Consider the following 27,043-nt stretch of genomic DNA (forward strand, 5'->3'; position numbering starts at 1 on the left):
AAGTTTTTGCATGTAAATTCCAATACAGACACACTAGTCCAATACAGACACACTAGTCGTTTAATCACACAGAACCTCAGTTTCTTCATCTGTGAAATGCCGTAAGAAAGAAGAAAAACAGAGAAACTAAAAACAACAGACTGTGCCAGAATTATTAATTCTTCCCTTTTGGGCAGAGCCTCTTTCCTCCTCCTCTGAGCGATGTCCATTTCTTCCTATCACCACCTGCAGTAATAATCTTGAGAAAGCCAAACTTGTACCCTCCACTCCTCTGTCACTAGACTCTTTGAGAGAGGTCCACAAGGAAGGTCCTTGTCAGCGCCCTGACCGACCATCACACTAGTCAAGAGGCCCACCAGACTCAGCGGTGACGGAGGAGCCCAGTGAGGTGTTGGGCGGGCCTTGAGCTCTCCGTATTGCATGTTCTGGGGGTTGGGTTTCACTTTCCAGACAACCATTATTCGTTGAACAGTTGGATGGGTGATATCTCAACAGTATCTGCATTTGTAATGGGGGGTAAGGTAGTTTTCCTGGGTGGCCTGGGTTCTCCAGGAGCTAAGCCATATAAGCTCCGACCCTTTAAGCGAGGATACAAGAACTAGGGCTTACTGAATAGAACAGTGGTTGAGTCCACGGACTCCAGCACTAAGCAGCTCTGGCTTCAATTCCCAGCCATCACCTAATGTGTGGTACTTGAGCATTTCCGACACTCAAGTGTTTTCGTCTCCACAGTGGGGCTAAAGCAACCTGATGTCTCTCCACGTTATTAACTTCCTGTAAATTACAGCACCCTCGCCAAATTATGAACACTAAAGAGAGGCATTAACCCACTAACTGATTCACCTCTTCTTAACTACATACTTACATCAAAAGCTTGCATAATTAAAATTTGCTGGGAAAACGAAGCTTTCCCTTCTGAGTTAAGCCCATAAGAAGACAAGACCTAGAAGCAAACGAAAACCAAGGTCCTCAAAGGCTACAAACCTCAAAACAGCCAAGCAGGTTTGCCAACAGAGCTCCGCCTCCACGCAAGCCCGGCCCACTTCCGGCTGCCCCACCCACCCACCCACCCTCTGACACTGGAACGCCGCCCCTCTCCGTGAGGTCCCGCCCCCCCGCACCTGATCTTGGCTCCCATTGGGCGAATCTGGATGCTGTATACACCCCCGACACACGCACGTTTGGCAGGGGCGTCTTCGCGCCTGCGCAGCAGCGCCGTCAGGCGGCTGGGTACTAGGGGCTGGGGGGAGGGGGCCGGAGGAGGTCAGGCCGAATCTTCCTCCGTAATAAGAAGCTACGCGTCCTGCGGTCCTGGCTCCGTGGGTCGGGTCGGATCGGGCCTGGGCGCTGGAGCTGCTGTGGCTCCCGCCGCGGCGGGTGCGATGGAGGCCGTGCCAGAGCCCAGCACTCACGCCGGGGAGGCCCAGACAGCGGACGGTGCTAGTAGATGAGGCGGCGGCGGCGGCGGCACGGGCTCTCCATGAGCAAGCGGCGGCGGCGACGGGTGCGGCGGCACCGGCGGTTTTCGGTCCCCGGGGAGGTACGAGAAGTCGGCTTCCTGGTGGACGGAGACTGGCCGGTGTGGGGACGCTTTCCGCGGCCCGGCTCTGCCGCCCAGCGCCCGCAGTCCCAGGCGCTTAGGGGACCCTTACCTGGACGCGGGCAAGGCCGCCCAGCCGTTTCACCTGCTCGGGGCTCGGGGGCCCGCCAGCCTTGCGGGGCCAGCCCAGGTGCCGGGCCTTGGCTAGCGCAGAGGGCCGGGGGCGGGGTAGGCGTGGCCCGAGCGCGGGGGCCGGAGGCGGGCGCCCACCGCGCGGCCAGCCGGTCCCGGCCGCGAAGCCGCGTGCGGCTTCACGGGGGAGCGCGTGGCCCTTTTCCAGGCTATCTCGGGGTGTGATTCCAGAGAGGACCCTTAGGACCGCCGAGCTCTTAGGGAGTGCAGCGTTCTGTGCCTAGGGCGAGCGGTCCAGGTTCTCACGACCGCTGTCACCCTTGAAAATGACCGCAAAAGAAAGGTGTCGTTTTGCCAAGGAAATAGAGGTCGGTGGAGTCTTCCTGGCTTACTTAAACTGGAGGGCCTGTTGAATCCCGACAGCGATGCCAGCAGCATACCTCCTCCAGGGCTTCTGATACAGTGCTTAACCAAAGTCTTTTTCGACGGTGTGGTGAAATCCTAAAACAATTTTTAGTGAAGCTCTTGGCAGCCATTTCCCCACTTCTTTTTTTTTTTTTTTTACTCATTTTTGTTGTAATTTTCTTTGTAACAAATCACCACCTTAATGCTGAAACGATTAAGTGTCCTCTAGTTCTTCCAGTCCTCTCTACCCCTGTCTTTCCCTTCCCCCTCCCCCCCAAAAAGGCTAAAGAAGTTAGTTTCGTTTTACAGATATATATATATATATATAAGTATACATAAAATTGTAGTTTGCCTTTCTTAAGTATATCCATTGCTGTAGTTATTCTTTATTCGGTCATGTCTAAAAGATGGTTTGAAGAAAAACAGTGCAGAGATTTACGATTCCTTCCCAGGGCAACATTTGGGAATCTGAGCTCAGGCTTGTGACCTTGCTACAAAGTTTTTTAAAATTACACAGAAATAAAGGAAACCATGAAGAAAGTTATTTTCATTTTTAAAGCATTTGAATGCCATGGGATTTTTGAAAAATCTCCAAAAACATTAAGAAACAGTTGGTGTTTGCCTAAGGCTCCAGATTTGCCACGCCCTCTTATTCCGAAATGGTTGACTAGAGCCAGCACGTTACTGACTATGAATAAACAGCTACACTGAAGACTAAATATAGTGTTGAATATTTTAGAGCCCACAGTATCTTGCCTCAAGCTGAAAATACTGTGTGTGCGTGCGCCCGCGTTGTCTATATTGTAGAACTGAACTTTTAGTCGGCTAGTATTGTAAAATCGGTTTAAATTTACTTAAAGTGTAAAAACAGTTTTTTGGTTTTTTTTTTTAACGGTAGTTAACACAATGTTACATTAGTTTCAGGTGCACAACATAGTGATTCTGCAAGTCTGTACTCTGTGAACTTCATTTCTTACACAAAAACACAGAGGTCTGCACTTCTGAATATTGGATTTATGTTGTGCCTGCTTTTCTTTTTCATGAAAATATACTTTTCCATAGAAGCAACATTGAGGAACCCTATGATGTTTTTAGTTTAGGCAGTTATTATCTCAAGTAAAGCCGTATTTTCAATTCAGTTTCATTAGGACCTCATTCTTTAACTTTGTACAATTTTGCTTTGTATACTACACATGACCTGAACGTGTTACTAGAATACTCTCCGTGACTAAAAACAAATTGCTTAGCTAACTTCAAGGTTAGGAGAAGGATAAATAGTTTAAATAAGGAGGACACCCCCATTCGTTCCCAAAACATACAAAGAGGGGAATCAGATTACTTACCAAGTCAGATCTTCACAGCAGGGCCTCTATAGTTAAAATAGAATATCCAGAATAGTCCTAAACTGTAAATGAAAAATCCCAAAGTGCATAGAAATGATTTTTGTATCAACTGGGCACTATTCAGTTAAGTACTCTGGATTACTTTTCATATGTGGTCTTTCAAAGATAATTGGCCATTATTCTGTAGCCCAGCTAAGAATTCCATTATAGCATTTTCATAAGTGGAATCATGTATATTAAAAAGGAAATGAAGCACAGCTTGTATTTTGAAGAGCTAAGGAGGTTTTACATGAGGAATGCACCCGACCAAATTTAGATTGCATCTTCAAATAGCTCTGTTTTTATTTAGGATTTTTTATTTCAGGGTCTTCCTATGTCACAGATAAAATTATATAAGATATAATTAGTATAAAAGTCTGTCAAATGCTCATCCTGCACCTCAAAAAAGATTGCGCTTCTTAAGTGGTCTTTCCAGAGGCCATGCATATTGCAAAAAAAAAGGCTCAGCTTGAATCACTTTAAATTTTTTCGTTATATTGGTAGACCTTCTAACCAAATTTAATTTGAATTTTTTTTTTTTTTTTTAACGATTTTATATTTAAGTCATCTCTATACCCAACATGAAGCTCAGACTTACAGCCGGGAGATCAGGAATCACAAGCTCTACCAACTGAACCTGCCAGGCACCCCTAATTTGAATCTTTATATAGCTTTGTTTTCATTTAAACATATCTCATGCATTTATGAGTGCATATGAAATCACAAATTTACATGTTCTATTTTAAACTTTTAAAATGCAGGATGAAGACACTGTTTGAAGAGATCAAAGCATCAATTAAAAATAACTATAACCAAGATCGCTCATTTTGGAGGCCTGTTCTTCCTTGGGGAGGTGTTTTTACTATCAAAGCTGGCCGCAAAGCAGTTTCCTGTACGCCACTCTATGTTGAAATAAGACTGAAAAATACCTGCACCATAGATGGATTCTTGATGTTATTATATGTCATTCTTAATGAAAATGAAAACTTCCCCAGGGAACTCTCTCTTCATTTAGGTCGGGAGTTTGTAGACTGTTTCCTTTATTTAATGGACACCTACAGTTTCACAACTGTGAAGCTACTTTGGATTTGGGACAAGATGGAAAAACAGCAATACAAATCTGAAGTTCATAAAGCTTCATTAATAATTGATTTATTTGGGAATGAGCATGATAATTTTACAAAAAATCTCGAAAATCTCATGTCTACCATACAAGAGAGTTACTGTTCCAACTGGCGATGCCCAACTCGAGTGCAGGAAGATCAGCAACGCACAATTAATATAAAGTAAGTTTCTTCAAAGTCTGTCACTTTTAGCAAAAATAATATATTTCTTAAGTGAATGTTGCTATAAATAAATAAATATAGTCAAAGTGTTTCCTAAAGTACAGACAGATCCTGTGCATTTACTTACACATAGCAACCACACAAAGGCAGGACTGTAGTTAAGTCCCATGACAAAAGTGTTACCATTTGTTAAATCCAAATATCTTAGAATTGACTTTAGAAAACCAACTGGTAACTATTATTTAACTTGGATAGTAATGAATTAGTATGCAAAATGTTTACTCATGCATTGAATTTGCTAATATGACTGTAGATAATTTTTTGTGTCACAAACATAACCTCTTAAAGAACATTTAATACTCTACTGGAGTGTGTCACCTCTGGAATGGATTTCTGTTGAATAGGGTATTTCTACATGAACAAAAAGATTGAAAATATTCCTTCTTTTCATGGCCAGGGCATAATTATAGACAGAAATCCCACACTTGGAATCTTCATACCTGGAGAAGATAGGATGCGAGGAGCTCTTTCATTGACTAGGAGAGGTGCTGATAGCCTGCCGAGAATTTTGGCTTTGAGAGAGAAGGCAGACCTCTAGACTGGTAAATGATAGGGAGGAAGGCCAAACTGGCAAGCTCTAGTGGAGTGTTGGGAAATATTAAAGCCCCCAAAGGACATGAGCTGGGAAAAGAATAACTGCCAGTGGAAAAACAGGACAGAAAAACAAACCCAAACATGTTGTTGTCAGAAAGTATATTTGGCCCTGTGGTCCAGAAAAGCAGCTTAATAGATGTTCCCTTTTGAAGATATATATCAGATACCCTAACTTATTCGCATTTTTTCTTAGCATATTTAGTTTAATATTGTAACATCTTGCTACTTATGGAAAGCTGAAGGTATTTTATTCTTTTTAGAGTCTGCCAATTAATGCCTCTCTTGTTTCTGAAATACAATTTGTCCATTTTCCTATACTGCTGATATGATGAGGTTGATTTTAAAATCTCTGTCAGGGAAAAAAGTTTTGTTACTCTAAATTATAATGGACTAAAAAGCATTTTAGAAATTTGTTTTTTAAAAAATTAGTTTCAATTTATATATGTTTTAGAGCTATAATTAAATATGTATAATACTATATTAATGCTGATATTTTAAGCATCTCAAGGAAATATTTTTCATCATATTCCATATATATTCTATATAACTTTTTAAGGCTTTTGCCTATATTTTAATCCTATATTTAAAACAATCTCTGAAGGATCCCTGTGTGGCGCAGCGGTTTAGCGCCTGCCTTTGGCCCAGGGTGCGATCCTGGAGGCCCGGGATCCAATCCCACGTCGGGCTCCTAGTGCATGGAGCCTGCTTCTCCCTCTGCCTATGTCTCTGCCTCTCTCTCTCTCTCTCTCTCTGTGTGACTATCATAAATAAATAAAAAAATTTTTTAAATAAATAAAAAAAAATAAAACAATCTCTGAAATATGTAGGAAGAAATTTTTTAACAAATCAGGTAACAGAAGCCAACAATGGCTATAGCTTGCATTTAGTCATGTAATTAATTGGCAGCTCTCATAATTCTGGGTCCTCCTTCTTCTCCCAAGACCACAATCTCCTCTACTGAAATCTCTCAAAAATTTTTTAAAGTAACAACTGCATATTTCAGGATCACTTTACAGAAAGGTATAATGTTTCTTGGAAAGCTTCCTGCATTGATGTTGATTAAGTTCAACTGATTTCTATAATTATAACAAAGATGAAAAATAGAGGTTATACTTTGTTTGCTGTTAATGAATTGACCTGTAAAATTTTGTTATCCTAATAATGTATTCAACATGTAAAATTCCAAAGCAATTCTTACATAGATTTTGTAATGTTGTAGTCCTCCCCAAGAAATTCCTCATGGAAACTTGATACGACTGGCTGTGGATGAGTTATTCTGTTCCAGGATTGAACTGTGTGAAGAGAGTGGGTGAGTATATAATACACATTTAAGGTGAAGGTATTTCTGTTTTTTATAAAGAAACCTGAACAGATATGCTCTTTGATGTTAACACTTTATGAAATAGCAACTCACAAGTATTTAGGAAGCCTAATGTTTTTGGAATCTTAACACCTACTGTAGCTTACTATGCCATTTTATGCTGTGTTGTCATTATCAATCTTCACTATATAGAATATCATACTACATTTAATTGATGAATACAAAGCAAATGCCTTTTCTTTTTTTCCCCACTGCTGAGTAGGTACAATAAAACCTTGGTTAACCGGAACCCAGCTAATCGGACCCTCAATTAACTGGATTTTTTTCTGCATTCCTCATTTAGGAGAAAGAGGTAAATGGAAACCAAAACATTTAACATAGTTAAAAAGAATTCAAAAGGGGCAGAACATATTCATCCCAGTCTCTTAACAGTTTCTCATCTACAGTATTGTACAATGCGAATTAAGATTTAGAAGGGTGATCTTACAGCTAACTTAATCACAAAAGAAGGGGAGAATAAAATACATTCAATTAATTATACTTACGTCCAGAAAGTGAACTAATGTATTTTAACAGGAAATATTGAAACAAAATGGTTTTCTGGTTAATTCTTTAGTCAGTAAAATTTGTGAATCAAAATACTGTGCCCTGAGTATTCCGGTTAATCGAGATTTTACTGTATTTGTGATATTCTGATTTGTGGTATTCTGATCCATATGCTTAATATGTGATACTACTAAGAAAACAGAATTTGTTTCATCCTAATGGCAAAAAGATGCAATTAGGGAATTTTATGCAATATAAAGAGGACTGGAAGAGTCCTACTATTTATCTCTCTGCCAGTATTTTCCTTTGAAACCAGCTGAGAAAAAAAATGTATCTACACATGAAAGCTTTTCTATCATTTCAAAACACTACATGTTTATATAAGCTTAGAAAAAAAATAGCTAGAGCTTTTCCTGGAGTTTTACAAGTAATATTTTTTTTTTAAGATTTTATTTATTTATTCATGAAAGATACAGAGAGAGGCAGAGACACAGGCCCCATGCAGGGAACCCAATGTGGGACTGGATCCTGGGACTCCAGGATCATGCCCTGGGCGAAGGGAGGTGCTCAACCACTGAGCCACCCAGCCGTCCCTGCACGTATTATTTCTTTTTTTTTTTTTTTTTTTTTATTTCTTATATATATAGAATCTCACAGCTTATATACTTCTGGGTATAGGTATATAAAATACTAATATAGCCACACCATTACCTATACCTAAAATAGTTAATTATACTTATTATGAAATTAAGTAATAAAGACAACCCAGAACTGATAAAAGGCAGTTGAGTTTAAAGTATAATAAAGTTCATGCCTATTTCAATTTTAGGTGTGGTGGCTTAAGAGAATTTTCCCAGCGAGTTTTCTGCCATGGGGCACCCCCTTTTGTTGTCTTAAATATGCAGCATTGGAAATCTGAAGATCTGGCATATGTACCATATTACTTGGATTTATCTGATCACAAGTAGGTGGCTTTTTTGTGTGTTTTATAAAATTAATAAAAAGTAAATTGATTCTATTTCTCTGCTATTCTATCATGACTATGGCTAGCCCTTAAAGGCATACTGTTGAAAAAAATCATAGCTATCTGTAATTCTGTGTCTTCTGAATAAGACTAGAATCCACTACAGGGGGTTAGTCACTGGCAGTGTGCATAGTGGTTGGACTATGAAACAGAATTGAGTTTAAATCCCAGCCCCCCCCCCCAAAAAAAAAAAATCCCAGCCCCACGTTTTATAAGCTACGTAACCATGGGGCAGAACTTAACCAGCTTACAGATCAGTTTCTTATCTTGTAAAACAGAGATGACAGCACCTATCTGGTACATTATTGGAGGATTTAATGAGGCAATGCATGTAAAGTGTTTAGAATAGTACCTGATATGTCATAAACAGTAACAACTGGCTATTACTTGTATTTCAGGTCAAAGTAGTGTATAGTACAAGGTTATCGTTTAAACAAAAAATGTTACTTTCAGCATCATAAATAAAAATGTCTGCATACAAGCTAGGACATACAGGGTCTATTAACTTTTTGCCTTTAAAATTAGGTTTTGTATGTGTGTACTTTCTCTTATTTAATAGAATGATACAGATTAAGAGTTAATCTGTTAAAATGTTTTTCAAAATTCTTAAATTATATCAATTTTTTAAATTCTTAAATATTTTACCCCAAATTACCAATTAATTATAGTACATGATTTTTTATAGACGGATATATTTTTTAGGGACTAGAATGCAAACTATCAATATTTTTATTCCTTAATTAAGAATTTAAGGGGTACCTGCGTGGCTCAGTTGGTTAAGCATCCAAATCTGGATCTCAGCTTGGGTCTTGTTCTCAGGGTTGTTAGTTCAAGCCTCGTGTTGGGATCCACACTGGGCATGAAACCTACTTTAAAAAAAAACTTAATGTTCAAGAATTTTGTCTTTTTTGCTACACTTTATCATTTAATTTGCAGGTACTTGTTGGAAGGTGCCACATTATTTAACAAAGAGGAACATCATTATTCTGCAGCTTTCCAGATTGATGGACATTGGATGCACTATGATGGCCTCAGAAATGTGAATTTAATTTTGTTAAATAAACCCCCAGAGTTTCTCCTCTTGTCATCATTGGTTTATATTCGAGCAACAGAGAAATAAATATAGACTGATGCTAAATTAAATTGTTTTCCCGCCTGCCCATCCTCCCCCAGATGAAGGGCTTTTATTTTGTATATACTTGGTATCCAAGGAAATAGTTAAACTATACTAGTTTCAGAGGTATATTTTCCGGTGTTCAGCCCCAGGTAAATATTATATATAGAAAATCTATGCAAAAATGTTTGTATTTCTTTTTCCTATGTCCTGGGTTTTTTATACAGGCATACTTTATGTTGAAATAAAATATATCTTGTAGCCTTTGTATTTTTTATTTATATGTACTCAAAAGATTTTTACAGTTCTGTCTTTAAAACCAAGAAAATACTTCACCATTTGAATTCTCAGTTTTTCTTTTTGGTTGTTCAAATAAAACCTGGGTACAAGTCAGTATTTCAGTTTATATAAATTTAACAGTACAAAATGTATCTGACTATATTTTTTGCCCTACCTCACTAAAATCCAAAGTGCACTGTTGGATCTAGTATGGATTTGAATGTAGAACTTAGAGATGGCTTAGTCTTTTTTACCTGTTGATTTGCCTAATTTCCCTGCAGCTGTTTTTAAAAATACTTTGGTGAGAATGTTTTTCTGGACTTGAATTATTTCTTTATAATGGCAAATTATTTTAACCACTTGCTCTAAAGTATTATAAACCTGTCAGCAGATTTTAAGTGTTAACTAAACTTTGCAAGCTTAATTATAATTATTGTTACAAATAAATTATATAATTAAATATAATGGAAATATAATAAAAATCTATTCTGAAGATAAGACAACTATAAATATCAGGCAACTTACTGGATGCTTACTAATGCTGAATTAACAATAGAAATGTACTTTAAATATATATTTAAGAGAAAATGGTGCCTGGAATATTTTTCTCCTTGTAAGTCATATTGGCACAGAGAAAAAGAATACCTAAATTTTTAGAGTAACTACTGGCTTCCTTGTAAGTAGTAAACTGATAGCATGAGGGTTTGATTTGCAATATAAATCACTAGAATTTTATAGACTAGAATTTTATAGTTATCAGAAATTATGTTTGTTTTCAAAACCCTAAGATCTTTCTTCCTTTTGCAATTTTAAGGGAAAAAGTAATCTCAAGGGAAAATACTTTTTGCAATTATCAACATCCACTTCAGTGTTTAATTTCAGTTTACAGTCCATCTTAGGTTTTGGGTTGAGATTGCATGCAGTATACTTGGAGATTACTACATGACAACACAGTTCACTGCCGTATACCAAATTGGTAAGATTTAATTCAGTAAATTAAGTCTTACGTTGGCTTTGTGCCATATTGAAAGAACTTAAGAATGAATAAATTTGAGTATAATGCTGAGAATGTCTCACTTTGAGCAAATACTTTGAAAATTACGTCTTACATAGGATAAAAAATAGTGATTTATTTTACAAAAAATCTACCCCAGAGTTTATTTAAATAATCCCCCACGTGTATTTACATAGAATTTGATTTATATTGAGTTTTTCTGGGGACACCTTATTGCATGAATCAAAATATACAAAAACAAATATTAGCATATACATAAGTGGTTTGTTAATTATTAATGCAGATTGTTCTTTTAAGAATTGCACTTTATTTGAAATAATACTAGTTTATCACAAAAAAAATGACTTACCTACCTCACAGGGTTGTTGTGAGGATTAAGATGTTTGTTAAAATCTTGACTACCTTGAATATGTAAATAAAAAATATATTTTTCTACCTCTTTTATATACAAGTAAGTCTCCCAGATTCTGTGTTACTGATGAACTTTTTAGATCTTTTCTTTTAAAGTATTTATTTGGGCAGTTGCTTCTATCAGTAAGGAACTTAATGTGTAGTAGATTTTAAGTATGCCTTCTGGACCCTGATTCCAAGAGGGTTGGATTTTAAGGATAATAGGTAATTTATCGTTATTGTAGTAGTTGGTTTGTAGAAAAAAGCAATTTCCCCTGCTGACCAAATAGTGGGTAGAAAATAGGTGAAAGTAATTAAATGATCTGCAGAATATGAAGCGAGGGTATGGAAAATTACAACCTTAAACACCCTTAGAAAAATTTGGACTGCTAGAGTGTGGGGGACGGGGTTAGGGGAGCAGTGAAAGATATGAGGAAATAATCGTAATATATTTTTAATAAAAATGCCCAACACCGTAATTATACCTCATGGAAGAAAAAAAAAATGATTTGAAAACCCTGGCCTCAATCAGAGGGAGATAAAGAACAAATAAAGCAAATTTAGGGAGGAATGTCCAACCTCTTTGAAGAAAAGAAACCTCTGCCCCTTGTTTAGCAAATAATCTTACATTTATCCTTCAAAGTTGCTTTTCGTTATTATTAGAGTTGATTTAATATCTGAGGCAGGGATCCCTGGGTGGCGCAGCGGTTTGGCGCCTGCCTTTGGCCCAGGGCGCGATCCTGGAGACCCGGGATCGAATCCCATGTCAGGCTCCCAGTGCATGGAGCCTGCTTCTCTCTCTGCCTGTGTCTCTGCCTCTCTCTCTCTCTCTCTCTCTCTCTCTCTCTGTGACTATCATAAATAAATAAAAAATTTTTTAAAAAAGTTTAAAAAAAATAATAATAATATCTGAGGCATTGTCACTGGATCTGATCCAAACAAAGAGGAAGAAAAACTAAAGATAACTACCTTGGACATGCTTACTAGGGTGACTCTAATGTTCTATTTTATTCCTGGAGTATGAGCAAACAAGCTATATAAGCAAATAACTCCTATGACCCATAAAAAGCTGTGCATGTTGAGCACATCAACAGTTTAGTCTTTAAATGATTTAATGATATTTATTTGAAAATAACTGTAATGTGCTATAGGCATAAAAGGTAAGCAATTCAAGCAAAAATGACTGCATTTATTGCTGCTGAATATAAGCCAAATCAAACGCTTATATTCTCATCTTTATCAGTGTTCTAACGTTTAAAATCACCAAATTCTGCTTTAAAAGCTACAATCAGCTTTTGAAGTTTATCTCAATGGCTTGATGCCTAACAGGTTCCTACCCATGCAGCTGGCCCAAGGTTCACTATCTGGTCATGGGGACAGCCTTGAGCCTCGAATTTAATTTGATCCCAGAGAGAACATAACCTTTGATTTTGTCTTAGGTTGAAGAGGAAGTTAGTGGGGAGGCCTCTGGGGCTAGATGATTTCTTTATATGCTGATTTCTGTGTGATAATATATATTATTTACATACACTCAGTAAGCAATCAGTTCCATAGTTTTCACCTATTGTTTTTTTCAGTGAGGTCTTCTGGAAGGTACCAAGGGGAATATCATTTGAAGATGGCAAAGTTGTGACGCCTGGGTGGCTCAGCGGTTGAGCATCTGCCTTTGGCTCAGGGGCCTGGTCCTGGATTTCCAGGATCGAGTCCTTCATCAGGCTCCTTGCATGGAGCCTGCTTCTTGTGTCTCTGCCTCTCTCTTTCTCTGTCTCTCATGAGTAAATTAATAAAATCTTAAAAAAAAAAAAAAAAAAAAAGGAAAATGGCAAAGTGAGCTGCCCAGCAGGACACTCAAAAATGATGTGGAATGAAACAGCAGCTTGGAGAGCAAAAGAGCTGTGTAAACAAGTTAGCCATCGTAGAATTAGACATCTGTTTATATGTTTATAGTTTCATTACTGCTTGTTTTCCCTTTGAATTTTGTAAAGTCCCATTTTTAATATGATTATAAAAATAATATGTAGGGATGCCTGGGTGGCTCAGTGGTTGAGCATCTGCCTTTGGCTTAGGTCATGATCCCAAGGTCCTGGGATGAAGTCCTGCATCAGGCTCCCTGCAGGGAGCCTGCTTCTCCCTCTGCCTATGTCTCTGCCTCTCTCTGTGTGTCTTTAGTGAATAAAAATAAAATATTTAAAATAATAATAATATGCAAATCAATAACAAAATCAGTAAATCCAAAAAAGTATAAATAAAAAATGACCAACCATGATTTCTTCACCCAATGATAATCATTAGTTCATATTAGTAAAGCCTTTTTGAAAAGTCCAGCATGACTTCATAGTACTGATGAGAACCAAGAGCCAAGGAGTTAGGGCTTTGAAGAAGTGTATGCTCTAGGGGGCCAGCATAGGGGTGATAGCAAGCTATCAACATGGAGAAACTTCGAGAGGAAAGTAAGACTGAAGAAAACTGCTGTGGCCACCTGTTTAGATAGTTCTTTATAGCTGGACACTTGCCTTTAGAAGCTTTCATCTTCTCAAACCTTCAAGAACTTGTTTTATGAAGGATATCATTCTTTCACATCCCTCTACCTCAAAACTAGTATCCCAGGTACCAGCATTGGGGAGCAAGGACCTGATGACATAATTTGTACCAGAGCAAATACAGCCAAATAGATTTTCTGTTTCTCTGCTAACCTAACAGTATAACAAAGATTAAAATAGACTGAGCACAAGTGGCTTGCTTTAAGGGTAGAGTATGAAAAAAGCTTACAGAGATACTTTGTGAAAAGCGGGCCTGATAAATAGCTCTGCACATCCAACATATGTGAATTTTAGGTCAGAAAAAAAGAAGAGGAAAGCAAGCAACAGGAAACAGAAAAGTTGAATTATGCTCACATAAAGGAGAGACTAGGTTAAGCCTTGGAAGAAAATAACTGGCTGGCTAAAGAAATCTTTGCCTGAGAGGGTAAGCTTGACTTAGGCTCTACAAGCTAGAAGAAGTTAAAAGCAGACATTCTCTGTAGCATTTATTTAATACATACTAGTATTTGCTAGTTGAAGTACATATTTATGCCCTGGAGGTGACCACATGCCTAGAAAAGGGGAAAGATGAGTCCATCAGTGATGACTGTACAGAAGGAAGGACTACAGCAAGAGTTAGCTCCTCAGGCTTTGAGAGTACAGAGGAAGAACAGCTCCACACACAACTACTGTGAGGTCTTTGAAATGAGCCTTTCACAATTGCCTGTCCAGCATCCCCAGAAGAGGTTTGTGAGGAAAGAAACTACAGATTGTCTGATTTGTGCTTTCAGGTTGATTGTAAGTTCCTATTTCCTCTCTCTCTACCCCCAACCAACTTTAATTCCCATTAGAAAGCTATAAATCCTAAAATAAAGATAAAAGTTTCAAACATCAAATTTAAAAAGGAATTTATTGTACCTAAAGTATTCCACAAGGATTAATAATGTCAAATATTTAATATTTCTAATAGAAGGGAAGAGACTTGAGAGAAAAGTGAGAGGACCGTTGGGCCGGGTTCTCTTTCAATACTTGGTGAATGAGTTAACTGGAGGGACAGGAATGGGAAATTCTCAATTCTTGCAGTTTTCTATATGAACACCAGATGGCGGAAGCTCGACTATGGAATGGGCAGGGAACAAACAAAAAACCGAGAGAAAACCACGTTTGAACTTTTTGGCTTTAAGATATTAACCTACTTTATAATCTGGGTGAAACAACTACAGTTTTCCTTCTGTTTTATGCTACGGTACAGACTATAGCTTGGGGATAACATACAATGGAGACATCTTTGACGAGGTTGGTTATGCTTTCTGCCAGCAACACCCCAACTAAAATAATATTTGTAAATTGACTCCTAGGTTTCTTCACCTATTTCCTCAACCCTCATAGTTTCTAGACTCCTCTCCAACTTTCTTGACCTCTCCTTTTGAAAAGAATTAGGAATTTCTGTCCCCTAAGAACTTACAGAAATGCCAGAAGACCTGATTCAGAATTGACATTTTTCACCCAAGAAAAAAATCATGGAATTGCAGAGTTTCAGGTGAATCACATGTGATCACCAATTACCACTGGATTATCTCTATTATTATCAGTTCTCAACTATTAATTTTTCATTCTGTCAAGAAAAGGCAAGAATATGGCTGCCAAATGCCTTGACCCTGAGGTGCCTGGGTGGCTCAGTGGTTGAGCGTCAACTTTTGGCTCAGGTCCTCATCCTGGGCTCCTGGGATCAAGGCCGCGGGGAGCCTGCTTCTCCCTCTGCCTAGGTCTCTGCCTCTCTCTTTTTGTATCTCTCATGAATAAATAAATAAAATCTTTAAAAAAAAAAAATGCCTTGACCCTGAAGCCAATTGCCTGGGTTCAAACTGGGACTCTGGTTATGTGGCTTTGAACCTATTACTTGACCCCACTGGTCCAGTTTCCTAACTGTAAGATGCAGATGATAATAGAATATATCTCATAAGGTTGTGGTGAGGATTTAATGATTACGTATAAAACTTAGTGCCTGGCAGATAGTAAGCACCATGAAAGTGTTATCCACCATTATTATTGATTCCTGTTTCAATATTTTATTAAGAAATGAAACTAGTGGGTAAGTAATGCTGCTGCAGAAAATGAACTAAATCCTCTGTGAATATTTCAAGTTTGTTGCTGAAAACTATTGCTGGTATTTCTGTGCCAATTAAGCTCACAGAACAAATTATAATATTAAAAGAGTAAAACAATATTAATTCATTAGTTTGTAATGCAAAAAAGGAAAACTACACATGTTGGAGGAAAAAGGAAGTGTTGGAGGAAAGTAAATTGCTTAAGTTTTCCCAGACAATAAAAATGAAATATCACATGCTGTTTCTGCTTAACATCATTTATTGACCAAAACAGTTTATCTACCATTTGGCTCTAAAACTTTTTGAGATATCGTCCTCTATTCATTGGGAACCACCTACGCTCCTAGATTCTAGGACCCCTGCCTATTTAAATTCCAATTGGCCTCCTTAGCACAGTAGGCAGCAACATGTTAGTCTCAAACTATTAATTCTCCTCAGGCCACACACACAAGAATATTCTTTAAAAGATTTTCTTCCTGGGATGCCTGGATGGCTCAGGGGTTGAACGTCTGCCTTTGGCTCAGGGTGTGATACCGGAGTCCCAGGATGGAGTCCCAGGATCAAGTCCCACATCAGGCTCCCTACAGGGAGCCTGCTTCTCCAACTCTGCCTATGTTTCTGCCTCTCTCTGTGTGTCTCTCGTGAATAAATAAAATCTTTAAAAAAAATTTTTTTTCTTCCTAATCAGGATGGCGGAAGTGATTGGTGCATCCTTATTTAAACCCTACCTTACTCCATAAGAGATTTAAAGATTTTCATATTTCATAAAAATAGGCTTTTCTTTCATTGTATTTTAATGTTATATAAAATTTGAGCCAAAAGGAACCTAAGGCCAAATGTAACCTTCTAATAAGGCCCTGAGTAGGTAAATTAATAAAAACTGCCTATGAGATACTCTATTGTTGATGGGAACTCAAAATGCAACATCTTGGGAGAATTGAGAAATATTATGGACTGAATGTTTGTGTCTCTCCAACTTTCATATACTACTGAAACCTACCTCCTTCATATCCTGGGACCCCGGGATCATGTCCTAAGCTGAAGGCAGACACTCAACCACTGAGCCACCCAGGCATCCCATGGATATAGACTTTTAGAAGTGGAATCACTCGGCCAAAGGGTAGATGAAATGTAATTTTACTGGATTTTGCCTGCTTTAGTTAGTTCAAGCTGCTATATGACAAAAATGCCATAGGCTGGTTGGCTTATAAATAACAGAAATTTATTTATCACAGTTCTGGAGGTTAGAAGTCCAAGACCAGATGCCAGAAATTCAAGACCATGGTCAATTCCGATGATACCATCTTCAGGTTTACAGTCTGTCCACTTCTCATTGCAACTTTACAAGGCAGAATAGAGAGAGGAAGCAAGTTCTTTCATGACTCTTGTTAGTTAAGGGCACTAATCCCATTCATGAGGGCTCCATCTTCATGACTTCATGACTTCATCTAATCCTAATAACCTCCCAAAGGCCCCACGTTATAAATAAAATCTTTTTAAAAAAGTATTAAAGGACATAATGTATGCAAATAACTTTTGCATTGTTAAAAAAATAAGAGAAAGGATAGTAAGACACGTGGCAAAATGTTTTTAAAAATTGGTGAACTTCGGAAAAGGTATTTAAGAGTTCTTACAACTTATTATTCTTACAACTTCTCTGTAAGTTTGACATGATTTTAAATCATGTCAAAATAATTTTAGTAAAAATTTTTAAAAGGAAATTTTCAATGGAACTTAATGGAGATATTCACTGGACTAAGATGGGACTATTAATTGGAATACACATATTAAAACAAATATTTAAAAAATATCATGACTTCATGATACTTGATCACCTTTGGAGGTCTCTAGAGCATCAATTCATTACTCTAAAGATTAAGCGAATGGGGTGCCTGGGTGGCTCAGGGGTTGAGGGTCTGCCTTCAGCTCAGGTTGTGATCCCGGGATCCAGGGATCGAGTCCCACATCGGGCTCCCTGCATGGAGTCTGCTTCTCCCTCTGTCTGTGTCTCTGCCTCTCTCTCTGTATGTCTCTCATGAATAAATAAATCAAATCTTAAAAAAAAAATAAAGATTAAGCGAATGAATCAAACATCTTCCTCAGCCTTTCCAGTGGATCTTATCAGGGTAACCAAATAAGTGATAAGGAAATGTTTTCTTTTATAGAATTCCAGCTAATGCAGAAAAAAAAATGGCAGTTAGAAAATCACTACTTTGCAACTCAATATAATAATAAATCCAGCAATAGTCATTAATAGCTACCAAAACCATCAAATGAGAGTTTGCTGGGGAACTTGATAATGGAGGGGTCAGCTTGACAAGACATAAATGCAAACCATGATTAAATGTTAGCATTATTAAAAGTGGAATAACCAGACATAATGTGCCCCAGTTGTAATGCAATAGGAAGAATACACAGCATCAACCACGCTTGCTGAAAGAAAGAAAGAAAGAAAGAAAGAAAGAAAGAAAGAAAGAAAGAAAGAAAGAAAGAACTTGAATTTAATCAAGACTCTACAGCCAACAATCAGAAAATTTGAAGAATAGGACAATAAGCTAAGCAATACCACAAAAACGTAAGTAGCCAAATCTAGAATGTGGGACAATCTACTCAACAAATGATCTCATGGCATGAAAAAGGGGAGGGGTGCAGTGATGGTAGAGATTGAAAGGGACTCAGAGGCCTAACAATCAAATGCAAGGTACAAACTTTATATAGATCCTGCCTCAATCAAATAACAATGATGATAAAAAATTGGGGCAATCAGAGAAATTTGTTTTTTTTTTTAAAGAATTTTCATTTATTTATTCATGACGGGGGGGGGAGGGGGCAGAGACACAGGCAGAGAGAGAAGCAGGCTCCATGCAGGGAGCCCGACGTGGGACTTGATCCGGGGTCTCCAGGATCACATCCAAGACTGAAGGCGGCACTAAACCGCTGAGCCACCGGGGCTGCCCAATCAGGGAAATTTGAACATAGATGTGTACAAAGTATTATAGAAGTATTATATTTTTAAGTGAGATTATTATCAATGTGGTTTATAGGATGAAAAATTTAAGTGTCCTTATTTAGAGATGTAGTCTCAATTATTTACTGTCAATATTTTATTGCATGTCTGGGATTCTCTTTAAAAATATTTCAGAAAAAAAAGGTAGGGTGAATAGATGAAATAATAACTGAGTAGCACATATTAATTAGCAAAATTAATTGCTAAAAGGTTAATTTTCGAAGCTGGGTGATGGGCTGGGCACATGGAGGTCCCACTACTATTAAAAATGAAAAAAGGCCTGGAAAACATCAAAACCCACTTGAGCTATTCTAATACTGTCTTATCACAGAGCTGAATTTTATGCCTAGCCTCCTGAGTTTGGACTCTTCATTGGAATAATGTTTGCTTTCTGTTATAAGTCTATTGTATAGGGGATCCCTGGGTGGTGCAGGGGTTTAGCGCCTGCCTTTGCCCCAGGGCGTGATCCTGGAGTCCCGGGGTCCCTGCATGGAGCCTGCTTCTCCTTTTGCCTGTGTCTCTGCCTCTCTTTCTCTCTGTGTCTCTCATGAATAAATAAACAAAATCTTAAAAAAAAAAAAAAAGTATATTGTATAATCCACTTATCATATCCAAATTAAAGTTGAAACTTCTATCCTCATTACTGCACTGGCCCCAGATAAGAGAACCATCTACTAATTTTATGAAAGAACACAAGAGGCACAGCTAAGAGCTCTGCCACAGTAGCACTCTTTCTTTTATTCTCTCTCCTTAGGGGGAAAATTAGGTGTATTTTTTATCCCTCAAGCAGATTGTAGAATATGGATTGTTACTCCTTTGCACCTTCCATCACATCCTACACATACTAACAACTCTGCTGACAGGGATCCCTGGGTGGCGCAGCGGTTTGGCGCCTGCCTTTGGCCCGGGGCGTGATCCTGGAGACCCAGGATCGAGTCCCACGTCGGGCTCCCGGTGCATGGAGCCTGCTTCTCTCTCTGCCTATGTCTCTGCCCCTCTCTCTCTCTCTGTGTGACTATCATAAATAAATAAAAATTTAAAAAAAAACAACACAACTCTCTGCTGACAGATATTTTTATAATTTAACTTTAAAAAAAATTAAATTCAATTAACATGTATTATTGGTTTCAGAGGTAGAGATTAGTGATTCATCAACCTTATAGAATACCCAGTGCTCATTATATGACATGCCCTCCTTAATGTTCAACACCCAGTTACCTCATCCCCCACCCCCCAACACCCTAGCAACCCTCAATTTGTTTCCTGATTAAGAGTTTCCTATGGTTTGTCTCCCTCTCTGGTTTTGTCATTTTATTTTTTCCTCTCTTCCCCTATGTTCTATTTTGTTTCCTGAATTCCACACAAGTGAAATAATATAATTGTCATTCTCTGATTGACTTATTTCGCTTAGCGTAATCCCCTCTAGTTCCATCCAGGTTGTTGCAAATGGCAAGATTTCTTTTTTTTTTTTTTTTTTTGATGGTTGAGTAGTATTTCATTGTGTATATACATGTACCACATCTTCTTTATCCATTCATCTGTCGATGGACACGTGGGGTCTTTCAGTTTGGCTACTGTGGACATTGCTGCTATGAACATTGGGGTGCAGGTGCCCCTCCAGATCACTACATTTGTATCTTTGGGGTAAATATCTAGTAGTGCAACTGCTGGGTCAGAGGGTAACTCTATTTTCAACTTTTTGAGGAACCTCCATACTGTTTTCCAGAGTAGCTGCACCAATTTGCAATCCCACTAACACTTAAGAGGATTCCCCTTTCTCTGAACATTTTACAATGACTTCTGAGTAACATGAAAGCTATCTGCACATGTCTTAGAAGTCACAAGCGGAACTTCAAATGCATCTCCACTCAGTCAAGAAATCTTAATTTCAGTATTTTAATACTCTTAAAATGGATATTTGCATATTTCATCTTCTATAATATACTTCAGTATATATCTGTTAAGTTTCTACTTAAACTCTAGGAGTTGCCTTGTTAAGAATGTAGTTGAGGGATGGTAAGCTGTTATTTTAACCAAGAAATTCATACTCAAGGCAGTTACAAACACTTCTGTTATCCATGATTTGATCAGCATCCAATATTTTACTCAGTAGTATATTAAAGGTCAGGGACATTATTGGGGAATAGTGGCTCACAGACTAATGTGAAATCAAAACATTGCTCTTATTGGTGAAATTAGGGTTTTAAGATCTATGGATTGTCTAAATACATTTCCAATCCTTGCATGCACAGGTTATCTGAATCCATGCAGGCCTCTAGTTTACAATCTCTTTAAAGATGCAACCTGGGGCTTAACCTCTTGTTTACACCCTTTCTTTTAGGACTGCTGGTTATCTGCTGCTGGCCATAAACATAACAGAATCCTCTGGAATGCTGCCTTGTCTGCCTCAACTAACCCCTCTTACAAGGCAATAAAGATTATAAAAGGATAGAAACCTGGGACTGCACTGAACTTACCAGTTGAACTCTTTTGTGCCAGCTTTGCTACAGAATGTTTTCCTTAAAAAGTGCCTGAACGTGTGGCAGAATTTAGCCTAACAGATGTTTTCATTATAACCTGGTAATAAGGATGTAAAAGACTGGCTATCCCACACCCACTTCGACACTTGTGGCCACCACCTACCTACCAAAAAGCATCTAAGAGTTGAGAATGATAAAAGTCAGCTTGGGTCAGTTCACAACAACTGACACACAGAAAGTCATGTTTCTCAAATTTATTTTAAACATTTCACATTAAATGAAATTTAACCATAGTCATTACAGAGCATCACCACAATAGTACACACAAAGAACTTTTAAAATAAAAGACAAAAGAATATAACCTTCAACAAGTTAAATGCCACTTTACCATGTAAACAAAAATAAAACCCTGATGCTAAAAAGATACATATTCAGAGGTAAAATACATTACAAAAACACTTAAACATTAACATAATCCACAAGATCACATTCTTTGCAAGAGAGTACAAATATTTTGTACTCTACATCTACAAAATTTCAGAATCCTGTTAAAATCAAAACCATCTCTGGTTTATGATACAGCACAATTCATAAGGCAAAAATAGAGGCATTATCATCCAGTTCTTTAATTTCACTTGTATTTTAAGGCAAACTTGGAACTTTTTGCTTAGTATTTTAAAATAAACGGGACTTACACATGATAACTTGACAAAATTAACAATAAATTATCTCTAGTTAAGTATGCATAATATAAAAGACATATGGATAACAATTTTTCTCTCTACAGAGATGTAAACTGGATTTTTTATTGACTCCATATTCACACCAGTAAGAAACTTGTAAACCTATAGTATTTAAAACTTAACTGTATTTTGCACTCTTTTCAAATGTGTATCAACACTGAATCAATATACTATAAGTGAAAATCCAATATGTATCCAGCCACAGAATATATCTAATTAAATTATGTCTAATTAAAGTGCTGTTTTACAAAGGAAAAAAAAAAAGGTTAAGAAGTAGAACTGGATGTTAACTTGACATGTGACATCTTATAATTTCTTAACTTTCAGACTACAGAGGTTATAGAGGTTATCACAAGTTTATTGAACTTTTAAGCAGTATATTTGCTGTAGAATCTGATTTTCCTGAAAATGAGCACTTAGGTGACAATACCAGAAATCCAACACCAAAATTGAAAACAAACACAACATTTTATGTACATATATTTCCTTCAGTGCTAGCCAGAGCCTTGATAATATAGTGAATAATTTTTTAAAGTTTCTATCATTTTGTTTTTCTAATAGAAAATATATTATCCAATTCCAGGAACTTTGGAGTTCTATAAACATTAAATTTTCTATAATTCTTTTTCATGTCCATAAAACCTAATTGGACACAAAAGGACACAAATGTTTACACATAAATTAGGTCTCTAATCACTTCTGGTGATATTGGCTATAAGGAATTAAATTCACACTTAATCATAATAGTTATTTGGGTACAGGTCTCCCTCACCATACTTTAGTCTTTGAATGAAGACTTATATCTTATTTATAATATTTCTAACCCTGACAGAATCTGGCACAATATCACATACACACAGATCCATAATTTATCAAGCTATGAAAATAATTTTTTAAAACCTAATGCCATTTTCCTATCATTAGATACCACTTCCTATAGTTCATTATTCATTCATATTCAAAACAATATTAGCAATAACCTATAGAACTTACATAAACATCCTTTGGGCTACATTAAAAATCACTTAAGTTCTATTACTATATTTAACAAATATTAAATAGCCAAACATTCCTACCAGATGAAGTCTTCATAATTATGGAAGGCAAGAATCTTCCAAGTGATAAGATTAATTTGTATTTCTACTGTCACCTTTTTTCCAAAGTATTTCTGGACAATCTTAAATAGCTTTCTTCTCCTTGCCTGAGTATATAAAATTATTTCTAATATCTGTAATTGTGGGAATTTATAACCAAACATTCTGATGGTTTTTAACATAAGAAACATGTGACTTTAAATACAAAATTTTGTCAGCAAAATATTCATGATGAAACTTCTCACAAATCTGTATGAGAAGGTCTATTGTAAAGTTATCAGTTGTCAGGTTACAATACCTCTGGTTATTAGGAATAGTACCGTAGATTTAGTAAACCCAAAAATAGTATTTCTGAAGTTTGGAGTTTCTTCTCTTCTTTTTAAAGGTTTTTCTAATTTATTCTCTGGCATATGGTTTCCACTATCGCCCAAGATGTTTCACATTTAGTCTTTAGCAGGATAAAGTTTAGATTTTTCCAAAACCATGATCAATATATGCCTTTGGTCTAATTTACCAAGTTGATTATATGTTTTATAACAATTTGATAGTGGGGATGATATATGAGTAAAACACTGTTTAAATGTATAGCATAGATCTGCTTACAATTAAAATAAATTTCTATAGTCTTTCAAATTCCTTTATCTTTGGGAGAGAGATTTAAAAAGTACTAATAGAATGCATTCGATATTAACAAAAAAAATTGAGTTGAAGATTAAAATTAAATATATAATGAATATGTACTTCAAATATGTACTTCAAATTGCTTTTCTTTAAATAAAGTCTGGGCCAATCACAATAGTGCACCTTGTTTCTATTCAATAGGTTTATTCAAACCAATTAAAAAGTTATTGCTATATATCATGTTATTCAAACAAGCAACATAGAAAATACTCAGCCTGTCAATTTTATTAGTAGCTCCTGTTGAGTTCTTAATTGGAAGAGACTAAAAATCACTTGCAAGGTTTTATAATCTGTGCAAATAGTCATAAAGCATACTACTTACATGATTAAGATGACTTTACATAGTTTTGTACTATATATTTAAATCTACATTGGCAGTTTATGGAAGAACAAGAAAAACTGCAAATTGCCAGGCTATAAACAGTTTCCAAGAAATAACAAATATGTTAATGAATGAACCTATGTTTTATAATTACAAATGGCTTCTTAACAGTAGTTTGGAATATTATGGCACTTAAGAATGCAGTATGAATTTTTTTCTTAGGAAATAAATTTACATTGGCTTTGCAGAGACTATAAAGAGATAATAGGCAGGTTAAAAAACAAATCAAGGAAAAGAAAAAACTACAGTACCAAAATACAAGTACCGACATCCTAATAAAATCCAAAGTAATATGTTCAAGACGAACAAGTATTTACTAAAACATGCTAAAACAAAATGAGCTAATAACCACTTATTTTAAATAAGCTGTCACTGGCTATAGCAAACAGTCTTGCTCGTTTCTTCAGTCAAAATAGAACCAAATTTAGAACCATTACTCAAGTAAACATTGAGTTCCAGTTTTCCTCAGTAACTTTAAAATATTCAATTACCTAAGAAATGTACAAAGTAATGCATAACTGCCTGGTGCTTTATATATAATGCATATATTTGTTTTTAAAAAGGACATCTATCTAGTACAAGAAGAAAGATTAAAAAGTGCATCTTTCTTTAAATCACTACTCAGGAACCATGAAAAGCATAACATGGGCCATTTAGACGATTTTTAGATGTTAACATTAGCATAATCGCTAACATTTTTAATAAGCATAAATGAACCAAGCCAGTAAAAACGAAAAAATACTATCAAAACATGTCATGCATATCTCATACTGAACATCCAAAAGAACATTATTATAGCCTTGTTATAGATCCTACGGTTAGCACCATTTTTATATCTGAACTCTGAAAAAGCAACCAAAGGTCTTAAAAAACTGAAATATTATAAGGATATGCAAAAAAAAAATCAGTATGTACTAAGGGTGGTACTAAACATGTGTCAAATATTTACATCAACACTAGGAAGCCTGCTGTACTATGAAAAAAATAAAACTCAAAATGATATGCTTAACTTTTTATCCATGCTCAGCATAGCACAGGTGGGTAACTAAATTCATCCCGCATTAACCTGCCCATATAAAAAAAGGCATAAACAGTAAATATCTGACTTCTTAAAATAAGCCCCCAAATATTACAATAGTAAAAGCATTTGTTTTGCAAACTTATTACATCCCCAGCCCTAAAGCCATTTCGTAGGAAGAGTATCCAGGTGACTCACTATGGTATATAATTTACAACCCTTAAAAGTACCCCCCTCAAAAAAGCAGCCCTTTATTTGTTTAAAATGTGAAGCATATGAATTTATATCCAACAGGCAGTATCAGCACTCTGTCTAGTCATTCAATACACTCCAACATCAGCATCTCTCATCCTAGTAAATCATGGTGCATATATTAAGGAAGAAAGAGAGCTAAAATTTTTTTTTAAAGCAGCAAGATTTTCTCCACATGTATACTTTTGAACATAAAACTACTCTATCCCAGTATTAGGGGGGAAAAGTGCACAATTAAATTGGCAAGATTTTTCCTTTTTTTTTTTTTTTTTGATTATTGATTCACTGTGTAATCAAGAGCAACCAAAGCTACTTGCCAGTTCAAAGTACCCAACAGAACTTTGAGTCTTCATGCCATTTCAAGTTAAAAAGAAAAGTAATGTAGCTTTTGGATTTCAGAAAATTGAGCATCCTTTCATGCGGCACAAGGTTCATTACCACACTACTTCCACCAGTCCACACTTGTCAAAGTGCAGTTAATCCAAAGTTGCAGCGACAGTATATCATGCCAGCTGAATCCAGCCACGTATCTGAGATAGGGTCATATTTCTGCACGGTATTCAGATAGGAAGACCCTGAGTGACCACCAACTACATAAAGGTAGTTATCAATTACTGCAGCACCAACCCCTAGGAAAAATGGGTAAAAATAGGGAAAAAACATGTTAACCATGAATTAAGTAGACTTCTCACTAAAAATAAATTTGTGTTTTAATGTTTTCTTAAAATATGTTTCAATACTCTATGGTTAATTATACAAGCAATATCGCCATAGGTACTTACTGGAAAAAAAAAATCCCTTGACATGAAAGCAAGAGTTGAAGTCCTCCTTTACCTCTCCACCCCCACAGGAAAATACAATGAATGTAGTATATGTCTTTTTATATGCTTTTTCAATTTATATTTACAAACTTTCCAACAAATCATTTTTACCAGGTTTTTGAATATGTTGAAATATCTGAAACATATCTTGAACTATATAACTTCTGCTTTAAAAATTCTACTATATAGGGACACCTGGGTAGCTCAGTGGTTGAGCATCTGCCTTTGACTGGGGCACGATCTCAGTCCCAGGATTGAGTCCCATATCGGGCTCCCTGCATGGAGCCTGCTTCTCCCTCTGCCTGTGTCTGCCTCTCTCTGTGTGTCTCTCATGAATAATAAAATAAAATATTAAAAAAAAATTCTACTACATATACTGTTATACACAATTCTGAAGAGAACAAGACTATCCCACGTTTTTTCACATTTTTGTCATTTTATGCATTTTGTCATTTCTTATGCAAGAAATATCCCTAAAGCATTTCCATCAGCAACTTAAAAGATTTCCCCTTAAAATAATGTGATTTGAGTTTGGGTTAAAAGGTAATCTCTTCCAATTCTCAAAGATGTTTTTGTTTTTCTCTGGGAACCTGAAATCCAACCCTTTCTAGATCTCCCAACCCCCTGTGTAGGTGAGAACATTTGAAAGTGAACATACGGACTGCTGATGTACAGTAATAAAACAGAACAATCCAAAGATTCTGTGTGTGTGTGTGTGTGTGTGTGTCTATGTGTGTAACATATAAAAAGATGACATTTGTTATATGGACAGAAGAGCTTCTATAAGAGACATTCTATTCGCACCATTTCTAAAAATGTTTTCTGCCAACTTTAAGAAATAATATGCACA

General features: G+C 36.7%; 2 protein-coding genes and 2 long non-coding RNA genes across 13 annotated transcripts in view; 2 read left to right on the forward strand and 2 right to left on the reverse strand.

Annotated features, from left to right (window-relative positions):
- LOC118355544 (uncharacterized) overlaps nucleotides 1-1,242 on the reverse strand; it is a 125,114-nt gene extending 123,872 nt beyond the window's left edge. Inside the window, exon 1 of the long non-coding RNA XR_007412288.1 lies at nucleotides 1,122-1,242. This is a non-coding gene — a long non-coding RNA (uncharacterized LOC118355544). The remainder of the gene's footprint in view (nucleotides 1-1,121) is intronic.
- A 158-nt stretch (nucleotides 1,243-1,400) lies between these two features.
- C8H14orf28 (chromosome 8 C14orf28 homolog) lies at nucleotides 1,401-12,909 on the forward strand. 3 transcript variants are annotated; one of them, XM_025443417.3, is made up of 5 exons: nucleotides 1,401-1,540; nucleotides 4,221-4,745; nucleotides 6,619-6,708; nucleotides 8,096-8,230; nucleotides 12,666-12,909. In XM_025443417.3, the coding sequence occupies exons 2-5, from the start codon at nucleotides 4,222-4,224 to the stop codon at nucleotides 12,742-12,744; spliced, it is 828 nt and encodes a 275-aa protein (XP_025299202.1). In that variant the 5' UTR covers nucleotides 1,401-1,540; nucleotide 4,221; the 3' UTR covers nucleotides 12,745-12,909. The 3 variants fall into 3 exon arrangements, with proteins under 3 accessions (XP_025299202.1, XP_025299200.1, XP_025299201.1); XM_025443415.3 differs by lacking the exon at nucleotides 12,666-12,909 and adding an exon at nucleotides 9,227-11,149; XM_025443416.3 differs by lacking the exons at nucleotides 1,401-1,540; nucleotides 12,666-12,909 and adding exons at nucleotides 1,886-2,040; nucleotides 9,227-11,149.
- Nucleotides 12,910-17,994: 5,085 nt separating this feature from the next.
- On the forward strand, nucleotides 17,995-21,624 carry LOC125755554 (uncharacterized). Its single transcript, XR_007412291.1, has 2 exons — nucleotides 17,995-18,290; nucleotides 21,064-21,624. It is a non-coding gene; the product is annotated as an uncharacterized LOC125755554 (long non-coding RNA).
- The window catches only part of KLHL28 (kelch like family member 28), a 33,475-nt gene continuing 27,873 nt past the window's right edge, over nucleotides 21,442-27,043 (reverse strand). For all 8 annotated transcript variants that reach the window (XM_035720086.2, XM_025443907.3, XM_025443914.3 and 5 more), the window contains one exon: nucleotides 21,442-26,001. In XM_035720086.2, the coding sequence (XP_035575979.1) occupies nucleotides 25,838-26,001 (164 nt within the window). In that variant the 3' untranslated portion in view covers nucleotides 21,442-25,837. The remainder of the gene's footprint in view (nucleotides 26,002-27,043) is intronic.

This window comes from Canis lupus, chromosome 8 (assembly GCF_003254725.2).
Source record: "Canis lupus dingo isolate Sandy chromosome 8, ASM325472v2, whole genome shotgun sequence".
Taxonomy (NCBI): domain Eukaryota; kingdom Metazoa; phylum Chordata; class Mammalia; order Carnivora; family Canidae; genus Canis; species Canis lupus.

Excerpts from the sequence above, each read along its gene's own strand:
- C8H14orf28 (XM_025443415.3), top strand. The coding sequence starts at position 4,222 with ATGAAGACACTGTTTGAAGAGATCAAAGCATCAATTAAAAATAACTAT. Across the intron at positions 4,746-6,618 it reads CAACGCACAATTAATATAAA|TCCTCCCCAAGAAATTCCTC; the intron begins GTAAGTTTCTTC and ends GTAATGTTGTAG. Across the intron at positions 6,709-8,095 it reads GAACTGTGTGAAGAGAGTGG|GTGTGGTGGCTTAAGAGAAT; the intron begins GTGAGTATATAA and ends TTTCAATTTTAG.